The sequence below is a fragment of the Metopolophium dirhodum genome, chromosome 3, assembly GCF_019925205.1.
Source record: "Metopolophium dirhodum isolate CAU chromosome 3, ASM1992520v1, whole genome shotgun sequence".
Classification (NCBI taxonomy): Eukaryota; Metazoa; Arthropoda; class Insecta; order Hemiptera; family Aphididae; genus Metopolophium; species Metopolophium dirhodum.
In genome coordinates, this window is record NC_083562.1 from 10,870,579 (window position 1) to 10,884,312 (window position 13,734).

Consider the following 13,734-nt stretch of genomic DNA (forward strand, 5'->3'; position numbering starts at 1 on the left):
ACATATATAGGTACACGTACCAAAAAACCTAGTATCGTTTCGAAACACAATACATATGTGTATAATACGCGCACGATGGTGGCTCGTTAAATCTTTTAGATTTCATTTAGATTAGACTTTAAACGTTTCCCGTGACAAATACGCGTGTGTGCGGTCGCACGCGTCCAGCCGGATAATGTACCTACGCGCGTGTATATCGTTTTTTATTTTAACCACCACACACGCAAGTATATACGCTCACGTATATATGTATGATAAAATGATATAGGTATACGTCTACCTAAATGTACAAGATATCGTATACGTGGTATATATAATATATATATCCATCGACCATCGGGTCGTCCGTTCGTCCGGCCCAGCCGTCCAGTTTCAGGAGATCAGAAGTCATCAACTGTGGAATGCGGTTTTCGGGGTGGTGGCGGCGGCGGCCGTGGTATATCTCGTTTTTTAATCTACACAACGCGCTCGCGGGATTGTCTCGTATGCAAATGACGACGGCGACGACCACGAGATACCCGAGCGGTATACGCGGGTATGTATATATATATATATATATTATGAACGGTATATCCACGGTATGATTGTATAACATAATATACACACATATATGATATATATATGTATACCGTGTTATCCCAGGTCGATACCGGGTATACGGTATGATACGTATAATTTACATCGTGTACGCGGGCGCGTGCTATGTAACAGACCCAGCCGCTGTCAGATCGTCGTGCTGCTGCTCCACCGCGCCCGGTCCGCTGACGAGCTGTAATCGACGCGATCGCGACAAATTATGTACAACGATTAAACCGAGGCCGTTAATCGTTATGTATGCGCACATGAGCGCGTATGGAGGCCGACACCAGTTTTTTTAAACCCCTTTCGGGCGCCGCTACCGACGGTTATTAGTTATGTTTTTCTTTGTAATTGAGACGCGTCAAGTTCGGTGATCGTCGAGATGCCGTGTTAATTTTACACGCGTTTTGCGTACGCTTTGTGCGCGTCTAAACTATATACGTTAATATTTGAATACATTATTACGTATAGAGGCACTCATCTTGAAATGGCGTATAGCAGTGATGAACGCGAATCGAAATCCTATGTGCAATAATTAGGTACTGTCTTATAATTATGTACAAATGTACGGAGGTTATTTCTACAGTTTATATTATTATTATTATTATTTAAGAAGTAGTCGGACAAAATAATATATAAATATAGGTAAATATTATTCTATGGATATAAACATGTATATCAATATTATTTATATTATTTATAAATTATGTGTTTCCGGATGTCACGCTGAAGAGATGAGAGATACATATTCGAAATAAATCGCACAGTCTTATCTGTATGCCTTTATTTATATCTATAAATAAAAGTACCTAACCTACCTACACGCCTCAATAATATAATAAATTGCAGTAAACGATGAATAAGATTGTAGATTTTTCCTGTTTTTTGTTTTTTAGCTATTATCGTTGTACACACGGATAAAAATGTACCATTTACTATTGTATCACAATCTTCATTACTATACTATATAATATCAGTTTTAATCTCTTAAGACTTGACTTATTATGGAGACGACTTGATATTAGAATAAAACACTTTTAATTACTTTTAAAATTATAATTTTATTAAATTTGTGTTTTGTGTATCTCGACTTTATTACATTATAATGGGTTGAACACAGTGCATTATAAAATTAACTGTTCCGTGCCGGAGCGATAATTTAAAAAACATAAAATAAAAACCAGTTTCAAATTTGATACGTTTGAGAAAAACATAATTTTACAAGAACGAGAATGCATGCACATATTATATTATTATATACCCGTATATAGTGTAGGCATATTATATATATATATATATATATACACTACAATTTAAAATATGAATACACAGTGCATAACTATTAAAATATTATGTTTTATCTGTTATAAATTTGTGAATAAACGTAACTATTAAAAAAAAAATTAATAAAATCATATTTTTTGCTGTATAAATAATAATAATTTAATACCTATATACTTCGTTAATTATTATAAACATTGCTCGGGTTATAATATACCGCATAACTCGTAAGAATATCACGGTTTAACATTATTTATACATATATATAGGAATACGACACAACACTATTACACATTTACCTTACGTAAATGCCCACGTTTAGGTCCATGCGGAATATATTGTCGGTCGTGTCCCTTTTCTCTCTCGCGATAATATTATATATATAGCTGGTACCTGCGCTGGACGAAACCGTCCGTACATATATATATAAGCCGAGGGACTTATCGTGGGGAGGACGACATCGTATATATGCGTTGTATGCGGTTATCGAAATGTAATAATAATGTTCGACCGTTAATAAACGCTGAGGCGGGAGTGAGTGAGCGTGGGAGAGGTGGTGCGGAAGAGGGGAGAGAGATAGAGACCAAAAGTGAACGCATATATACTATACATAAATGTATACATATACTTTATCAATGCTTGTGTGTGTGTCGAAAGGACACAAACGAAAGCGTCGGTGGGCATTTTGCGCCATGGGGTAGTATAAGTACGATATTCGGTAGTACAGTATATGGTGGGTGCGAGACGTGTATATTATTATTATATTATTATGAATGCGCGTATAGTATAACCTATATATATTTATATGCGTACCGAGGGTCCTGCAGGCTTCAGGGGCGTAATTCGCGGTTGTTACACTCTGGTATACGTCGGTTTATACCGTGCATACCCAATATATATAGTGTATTATATACCTATGTATATAATATTATATAGGACAAACCCTCGGCGTGCAGCCGCCGCCTCGCCGCCGCCGTTTCCGTCTCATTAGTAATTCTTAATGCCCGCGCCGCCGGCCTTTTGCCGTTGCTCGCCCTGGACTTGGCCGTATACATTCACCCCGCCGCTATAAACGATAGTATTATGTATATATAATATACACATTGTCACATGCGCGCGCGCATTAAATATTATAATAATAATAATAATAATATATATTATATTGTCATTGTCTGTTCAACCCGTTAGCGAAACACGTACGTTCGTGGATGGGGCGCTATATATGCACCGCGCTTATAATATAGTACGTACATATATCTGGTCTCCGTCTATATTTTTAATACGTTCAAAAATTATCGGCCATGTTTTTTTCAAGGACTTCCCCGGCGGATTATTAAAAAAAAAAGTTTGCATCCCATATAACATCATCACGATTGGGTTTCAGCTGTGGTGGGGCGGACGGAACGCACGCTTTGGGGGTGAAGATAAAACCGAAAATATAACAATATATATTTTGTGCACACACTTGGCCTCGACTTTTTTTTTTTATACGTTTTTACACCTAATAGCAACCGCAACGGTTAACAATAAAATATGTACTGTGCCGACCACAACACGCTGTATACATATTACATACATTATAATATATAAATAATATGTATATGAGTACACCTATATTATAGTATACCTGCACTCTGCAGAGTATCTAAGGTCGAGTAATGTGTGCTATAGTCTATATAGAGTGGCTTATGTCAAAACCGCAGTACGCAAACCATACATGATATGTAACATGACTACGTACGTATAATAACCGTATAAGTTTTTAACTGCAACGCCGCGAGCCGTCGAAAAAATATCACCTTAAGCGCCGCGTATATGTATTTTATACGCACTTGTACGCATTTATATGGGTCGTCCAAATTTTAAAACGAGGAATTTTAATTAACCCCGCAGTGTACTTTTTAACGCAATAAAGTCTAACGTCGTTTCAACGTTGTTCAAACACTCGCTACGTACGATATAGTATAAGTATAATATCATCCGATACAAGTCGGTACGAGTATTTATAATATTATGTCTGAACTTTGTCGCATCATACCCTTAAAAGGGCCGCTGCAATGAATGCAACGCGATGACGTTTTGTTTTCCGCGTATACACCATCATGATGCCGTTACTTATATACACTATACACTCTATACACGCATTAAACGAACGAGACGGTCGTTTTATATAGGTACTATATATAAAATTGAAATATTTACCAAAGGAGAGAAAATTTAATGTATAACACACTCAAACGTGTACAAGTACGCGGGCGAGTATGTTATTATATAATATAATATCGTATAATATATTAAAAAATAATAACGTTATAAAGTGTTTTTTTTTTTACAACCACAAAAATGTCAAATAAAAATATGTCTAACGCGCCACAAAAATAATCGTATTTACGTATATAGGTACACGCGCGTAAATCTCGCATACACACCATCTACATAATATATTTATATACACCGATGCACATATATCATACGACTGTATCGGACATTTAAAATTTAAAAACATTTTCAACGTTTAACAGGTAAATGCCTACGTGCGTATTATTATATTTTGTAGTATTCGTTCGTGTAGGTATATTATATACGCACCCCGCGATATATAGAACTCGAATATTTCGATAAGATCTCATATTATGGTATATTATTAAAAAATAAAAATCGTTCAGTGCATACATATATAATATAAAATACTGGCTAGTGGCTATACTTGTTTTAAGCACGTGTGTATATTATAACGTTTTGATTTTTTTTTTATCCGATCACCACGACGACGCTCTGACGCGCGATGTGACGTTTTTATTGCACTTTTTTTTGGGGTCCATTCAATTTTTTAGATTCGTTATCGAATACCGGATAATTTTATTAATTAGTAAAGTGTGGATTCTGCACACTACATAATAATATATGAAGACTATTAAAAATCACGTTGGCCCACGTGTGGACGTCTTGATCGGCGGACATCATCATTTAGTATCATTATTATTATCATCGTCATCATCATCATACGTGTGCATGGATATATTATAATATAATATAATGATTGAGTGTATTACTATGTATAAATATATATATAGTGTTGCGGTTGTATGTGTTAAAACGGGCTGGAAACTTTCTGAGGCACATAAAAACACAAAATTTATGGCCACGCAGTACGGGTTATTATAATATCGGGCCATTATAATATTTTTCTACCAATCTCGGAGTAGGAGAACGGTTTTCGAAATTTATGCTTGACGAGAACCAGTTTTTTTCCATCTCTTTTTTTCCGTACCATTCATAATGCGCGAACGTGTAATTTATTTTGTTTATAGAACAACCTAAAAAAAAAAAAAACCCGTTCCAGATGTCCTCGTTCGATAAAATATTAAAATAATGACATCCCTCCCCGACACCCCCTCGCCAGCTGTCTACATTTCCTATCTATGTGCACACGTAATAACAACAATTAAGCACGCCTATGTAAATATATATAAATGTATGAATAATACTCTAAAGATGCGAATCCTGCCGAAATATTTATTGCTGCCCGAAATCAAAATCATAATATTGTAATTTCATCCAGTCATCCAGACCTCTGCATTTAAATTCAATTATATAATTTTAATGCGTTTGAGATGGGATTTACAGGTCAGCTACTAAGCTTCTATTATACTTCATTATAAGTAATATGATACATACAATGTTGCAAATATTAATATATTAATGCCTCTGTGTTTATTTTATACTTTAAAGCGTATTTCATCAAAATAATGTTGTTGTTGCGAGATTATTATTATTATTATTATTTTTGTTTATGACGATTGACAAATTAAGGTGTTTTATTTTCGAATTTAAATATTTAGTGATATTACAATTATCATTATTAATCTAATATTGTAATACTACATTGTGTTATTTTGGAATACGTGCAGATCAAAATGACACAACTCCCTTTTTAACCACCATTAAATTATTTATTTTAGATATTTTCATTAAAACAACATTATGATCAGCAAACCGTAACGTTATTATGATTTAAAATCAAAATATATATTTTAGTATTGATATAATATTATTATTTATTTATGGATACAGAATAATATAAAGAATAACCTTTTTAAAGTTAAAATATCACATACACATTTATTTTTCCTAGAAAACAGAAAACATAAACATAACAAATACGTACGAGATTTAGTAATGTCGATGCTTTTTTAATTATACATGTATTTCCTTTTTCAATAGATTACTAAAATGATTTTTTGGCATAATACCAATAGGCGTTGTAAATAATTAATATTTTTATGCCGAGAAAATATATACAAATACGACTTCTTTAGAACCAAGTCTTATTCAGTGTTTTCTAAAATAACTATTAGCAAAATGCACATTTTTAAATATAACGCATTAAAACGATCCTTAATTATTTTTAAGTGTTTATTTATCACGGTGTAAAGATATTCTTGATAAGGTGGAAAATGTTTGTTTATATATATATTTTTAATGTTATAGAGTCTAAATAGGCGTAACAAAGAATGTTGAGTGTTGGTATAATATAAATGACGTAGCAATAGAATACATTTTTATTTAATAGTGAATGATAGGTACGTAGGTATTATGTACCTATACTTAGGCGATAAAATATAATATTTACGTTTACTATTAAATAGTAGGTACATACATTTTTTGGTTAATAGTTTTTGGTACAGTTCTTATTAATAAGAACCTAATATTTTTTACATCAATGAATTGTATTTCAATATATATCATTTTGAAGCTCATTGGCGAGACAATGCATATTAATGAACGTAAAAATGTACATAAATAGGTACCTAATTTATGCGTATAATTTTTATAATATTAAATTATGATGATATAATAATATACATTCACGAAATATAAAATGATGATCAAATTAATTTTCAAGTTTTGATAATAATATAACAAGGAAGCACGACGACGTTAAGTATAAAAATACGTTTATGGAAATAGATTAACCAAAGTCCCGAGGGGGAAAACTCTGCGCAATAGTGGCGTTTACGTTTTAACGCTTATTCGAGTCAGCCTCGAGCCCGGGAGGCATCACGGTCCAGACTCTACGTGTAAGTACATACGAACGCGCTCTGAACACGACCTATGATCTTACGGTAGCATATTATAACAACACTGGTGTACAGCGACGCGTACAACTTTCATACGCGAATAGACGTGAAACCGCAGCTATACATAAATCGATTAATAATATGCGTTTCCCAACCCGATCCGAAATCATACGTAAACCGTAAGCGCCATTTTGAAACCATGCATATTTATGACTGGCATCTAACTAACCTACCTACCTACCCGAGTGCATTGTAATAATAATATGTGCACCCATAAACGTATAGGTTATAATAAATGTAGGTATGTTTAAAAAAAAAAAAAATAATAATAGTAAACGTAGTTCATTCGAATGAATTTTTTTGTGCATAAACGCGTTTGATAATGTTTAACATAATATGTATATACGGGCGGTTTCCCGAATCTGCAGCAGTGGCAATTAATTTACTCAGAGGAGTATGTCAGTTGACAGACGGTGAGGTAGTTTACGGGACAGGGTGTGATCGACATGAATTATCGATCGGTGGACGGTTGGCACTTGTCGGACCTACAAAAATGTCCATCCAAATAACATAAAATAATAATATATGTGTATAAAATAATAATGAACGCGTACCGCCAGAAATAGATAGAGAAAATGAATAGTCGTAGCCGGATCGTCGCCGACGCCGTCCGAAAAAGAAAAAGGGTGGTTCACAATAGAGGTGCTTGAGATGAAACCACCCTAACCAGTCGGTTATTATATTTTATTTACCCGTATATGCGCATTAGACAATAAAAAATGAACATTGGATTTCGTTTGTATTTTTTTTTATGATTCCAAGAGGCGTTTATGAAATATTGTCGTGTTATTACTTTGTTTCATTATGGTTTCGTAACATATACATGTCTGTTTCGGAAATTTTAGAAAATGGCAATAATTTATACAAAAAGAAACAAACAGAAAACCAATTTTATTATAAGACATAAGTTGTAACGAGCATACCATTAATTCTACTGTTTGCATGTTGTTGTTGTTATGTTTTCAATATTTAAAATAGATTTAATACTTTACTATAGGTGAACTTGCTTTTATTGTTCATTAGTGAGTACGATTTTAAATTAATCTAATATACACAACTTAAATATATACAATTGGTATAGATAATAATCAGTGTTTTTAAATTCATATAATATTGTTTATACATCTTTTATATTTTATAATCTTGCAGCACAGTTAGTCGTTAATCACTATTAAGTAAATTATTAGGTAAAATACTAGACAAAAATTTTTGACGAGAAATCCCCCCTCCTTTGAATTAGGCCTATGTTAGGTTTTTTAATTTTAAATTAGGCATATAATTTATGCTTTATTAATTTTTATATATAATAGATATGAGTAATATGACGATGATGGATTGTCATCGAAAAAATTAAATTGGATGAAATTGGATATGGGTTTAAAGCTATTTTTAGATTGTTTTTCCATTTGACGAGCATTTTTCTCCTTTCACATCAACATCAATAATAATTATTGAATAATATAAATTATAAAATATTTCGAATTTTTATATAATAATCTAGTATAAATTGGTTATTGAATTTATATTTAATACAACTGTCTAAGTTTTTGAATCTTATTCCTCCCTCACACCTTGGTGAATGATGATATCCACCACTGACATAAAACAATATAGTTATAACTTTAAAGATATTTGCCCTCGTTGAAACGATTTTATCATTATTCATTAATCATTACAAATTTATTAATGATGAATATTATTATGTGGTTTCCATAAATTTAAATAAGTAATAAAATGTGCAACCAGTAAAGCCAATAATAATTCATTTTCACTCAAACAATAAGTAAATTTGACAAACCCTCAAAGACTCGGTTAATTTACAATTCATATGATAATATAATATCGCTACAGCGTGTTTTAATTATAAAATACTAAAATTAAATGAAATAATAAATGCAATACATTTCGTAGGTACATAAATCCTACCATATTTTTTTCCAGCGCATGTCATAATTTATTAAATTTAATCATATAGAATGGTATATAATGGTTATCTCAATAACCTATTCCTATTTTTTTTAATCTAGGTAAATGTGATTATTTAAAAATAAAATAACTATGTTTAATGTGGGGTTTAATGGAACTGAATGCAAAATAGAGTATGGTTTTTATCAGTGTTAAATACATTCAAAAATAAAAATTTACAAGAAGTAAAAATATGTTGTAATAAAATAGATCATATTCTCAGATACTTAAAAAATGAAAACGACAATAATAATATGATGGTTTGTGAGTTTGGGGCAGATAATACTCGCCCGTTTAAGGTGAGGGTGAATGTAACATGAGAAAAGGAGAAAATAATGATCCACATAGGTAAAAAGTGACAGTAACACAGAACACTATGTCCTGAGACAGTGATACATTATATGGTTGATAAGCAAACCTAGTTATTGTCATATATATCTACGATTACACGGGTGATACGAGGGTGTCAATTTGCGGTATAAAATACTTAAAAATTATTACGATATATAGAGATTGCGTACCGGTATGAGTGCGTTTGTGGATTTTGAGATTCTCTGACCGGGCGAACACCTTGCCACACCCCTGGAACGGGCACGGAAACGGTTTTTCACCGGTGTGCACCCTGATGTGGTTGACCAGCTTGTACTTGGCCTTGAACGGCCGGCCCTTGCGCTCACACCCGTGCCAAAAACACGCATGCGTCGTGCACTCGGGCCCACCGACATGTTCGACAGTTATGTGCGACACGATGTCCTGCATGGACCCGAACATCTTGCCACACGTGCGCATCGGCGGCCCGGGCTTGTCGATCCACAGGCACGACATGTCTTTGAGCGCGGCGGCCGCCACCGGGCCGTGTCTCGTGTACCGGTAAAACGCGCCGCCCGGGTGACCGCCCCCGCAACCGTACGGGTCTTGGCCGCCGTAATCGTTGTGCCGGTGCACGGACGCGGATGGCTGCAGCGACGGCTGGTGCGGCGGCGGCGGGTACGCCTGTCCGTGGTGCAGCTGCAAGTCGTGGTGCACTGCCCCTGGGTACAGGCCGCTCATGTGATGATCTCCGCCGTGCTGGTGATGGTGGTGATGGTGGTGATGGCCGTGGTGGTGGTAGTCGGCCACGTCACGGCGGATGTGCAAAAAGTCCCTCGGTCCCGGGTAGCCCGGATGGTGCGCCGACGGCGGAGGAGGCGGTGGCGGCGGTGGTGGTGGCGGTGCCTGCTGCTGCCCGTAATGCATCTGATGATAGTGGTCCTGGGACGCGGCCATATAGTCTTCCTCGACCTTGACGCCCATGCCGTTGACCAGAGGCGCGTTTTCCATAAACGGGTTTAACATAACGCGGTCGTCATTTACGCGTCACACCCTCGGATGTTATATATTATGACGATACAATGCTTCCCGTATGATATATAATAGTACAATAATACCGGTATCGGGGTGGTATTTAGGCGAAGGTCGCAATGTACGGATGATGATACGGCGAAAAGACACAATAACGAATGTATAATAATATACCTAACAATATTATATAATAGTGGGTGCACGGGAGGATCGCATATCGACGCGGTGACAAAAGATACAATTATTTACAACGTCGGTCTCAGCGGCACGGCGGGCATCACTCGCGAAAAGTCGGGCACACGTAAATAAACGAGAAAAATAGTAAAAATTATCAATACGAAAAAATTAAAAACAAATAAAAATTAAAAAAAATTATCGCACACAGGTCGTCGTTATTTTATTTCACTCGAGTGCGGGCGCGCACGTCCACGGTCGGTCGGTCGGGGTATTCGCAGCGGGTTGTTGAACGCCGAGTGGCTCCACGGCGTGACTGACGCAGCGGGTAAACAGACCGGGTCGTGCGCGCCTCGCGGCCACCGTGGCTCCGCCCACCGAACGCGGGCCCGGCCAATGGGTGGACGTGCGGGGCCGGCGGTCCGAGGCGCGCGCGCGTCTCGCCGGTAGTCATCGGCGGGCCGCGGTGGCGACCGAGTTTTCACTCTCTCTCGCTCGCTCCCTCGCTCGCTTCCACTCGTTACGCGCCGTGTCCGTGGGTGCTTACTGCTTATACCTACCCGACTACCGCCGCTGGCGCATATACCGCGGTCGCGGTACAATAATAATGATATATAAATGATGATAATGCGCGCGCTCGACCGACGACGGCCTCCTACCGTATAATTAAATATAATATCGTGTAGAAAAACAGCACCACCTCGGTCGCGCGATTATCGTCGTTTTCACGCAAATATAAAATTATAATATACGACTCGCTACGACATAATATTATTATTATATTACATGTACATACCTATATTGTGATCTGTAATACTCCCACTATGCACGCTGTAATACCTATAGGTACCTACAAAATATTTATATCAACTCCGTGGCTATCTTATAATAATGAATGTATAATGTTTTATTAGAGAGCAAGTCCAATGGTATATTATGATATATTTGCAGGAATATACCTAAAAAAGTTAAGATATCGGATTGGACTGTTAACAAGGGTACCTATATATGTTTTTTTTTTAAATAAACTACCTTAGCTGTAGTTTATATTTTTGTGAATGACTCATTTCTGTAATACTCCGTGTTTTAAATACATTTTTGGCCGGCCCTTCCTAATTTTTTTTTAAATTTGGCCTAAAGGTATATTAAAATTTGTATTATTGCGGGTATTAATTATTATTATAATTGAAACACGTTCTATATATTATATATAATAATATGTACTCTGCAAAATAAAACATAATAAGGTTCCTATATATCTTTGATATTGCAGCCAATTTGTTGGCAAGTTATCCCATTAGTTTATAACTGTAGAATGTCAATACTTACAGACATCATAGTTATTATTTACGCAGCTTAAAATTAATAATACCTGCTAATACATAATAATTTTAATACCTCTGCATTTTCATTTTTTGAGATTTTCAACTACATAAAAAAAAATTAATTAAAGAGAAAAATGATAAAAATGATAAAAGTCCGCCTTGAGTATACCTACTTACTAGATATTGTACGTATAATATACCTACCGATATAATTACGATATAATTATATATTTATATAGGTATAATTTGGATGAATTTACTATATGAAATATAAACCTAATCCTTCTATCCAAAATCTATATAGCGACACGTAACGTCACCACATCGGGCAGTACCTATATGCCTATTATACTATATTATACTTACATGCACTCACAGACGTCGAGGCGACGCGAATAAACTGTTACAGGTTGCATAGAACGAGATTTGCGGTCGGATTGGTCGAAATTTTGTCGCACTGCACAACAGTATAGTAATTCAACACTTATCCCGTTTATATGCAGCAGTTAATGCGCATTGAGTTAATCCGGGAGTTGGGTGTATACAAACGCATTAAACTAATGCGCATTTATTATTTAATTCGATTCGTCAAATCGAATTAACTCTTACTCCGGGATGAAGAAATGCATGCAAACGCTTTAATGCGAGTTAATTTTTTCGCGGGAATTTCGAAAAACATTTTTAGAATTGTTTTGGTCATGGAATACAAAGTATAAAACATGGACTAAAAAACATTAGCATTAACTTAAAATTTTATTCGAAATCTAATCTTGAAATTATATGCGTTTATATGCACGCATTAACTGCTGCATATAAACGTGGTAACTGTAGGTTTAAGTCTGTACATAAACACCTATACCTGCAAGTACTCACAGGCATGATAAACGATTATATATTAAACCTATTTTTGACAAGTGACTATACGCAGAACCTATGTATATTTTTATGCTGAAATGGTACGGCACAAGACACGTAACTCAGTATACCCGCCGCAGGAGCATCGAACAAAATATAAGTTTGCATTATAACATTTGACATCGCTCATGCGGCGTGGCCCTCACAAAATTTTCCGGCAATAATATTTCAAACGATGTCTCAGCCGTCATTAAATGTACGCAACACACATTCGGGACGGTTCGATTGGCTGGGTGTTATATCATACAAACTATTGATATTTAATAGACGTGGATTTAAATATTTCAAACGATAACGCGCATATTAGTCACAAAAATATAAGCGTGAACAATAAATTGCGCATGGCTTATAAGGGTCCAGACAGACGATCGGCCGTCCAGTTGATTTTATAATATAATATATACAGGTACAGTTAGATTGTGGTAAACTACAGACAGTGCCGTTTTTCACCGGCCGGTCAGTTCACCGAGTTCCTCGGCTCCGGCATATTTTAGGGTCCAAAAAGACGATCGGATGTTGGCGGCCGGCCGCCGTGTTCCTCCGAGCGAGGAAAAAAAAAACGGCGAACCGGACGAACTGACCGGCCGGCGTATCAAACGTCACTGTCTGTTAAGCGTTTACCACAATCTGACTTTATATATTATGAAAAATACCGGTCGTCTGTCCTGCCTGTAGTAGGCCATCGGACGCTTGTTATGCCCTATAGCGCAGTATAGTGGTAAGTGCAGGTAACGATTTTCGTATTTCACACCTCACCGTGCCGCTTATATTAACCAAATACTTTTTACGTGCCATTTCAGTCCACGAACTATATTATAGTGTGTAAATGCTCCTGTAAATATAAGTATGAAATCTTGTGTAATAGATATATCATATGAGTAAATATTATATATGTAACTATTATGTAACTATAATGTGCAATACATATTATATTTTAAACTTTTACTTTCTTTAATTTTTTTAACTTTAATTTTGTGTAAAAACTAAAAACTGTATACTATTCAATTAATCTA

General features: G+C 35.7%; 1 protein-coding gene across 1 annotated transcript in view; it reads right to left on the reverse strand.

Annotated features, from left to right (window-relative positions):
• Nucleotides 1-10,889, reverse strand: part of LOC132941110 (zinc finger protein ZIC 4-like) — a 39,727-nt gene extending 28,838 nt beyond the window's left edge. Inside the window, exon 1 of the mRNA XM_061009011.1 lies at nt 9,488-10,889. Coding sequence (XP_060864994.1) covers nt 9,488-10,301 — 814 coding nt within the window. The 5' untranslated portion in view covers nt 10,302-10,889. The remainder of the gene's footprint in view (nt 1-9,487) is intronic.
• Between the last annotated feature and the right edge of the window lie 2,845 nt (nt 10,890-13,734).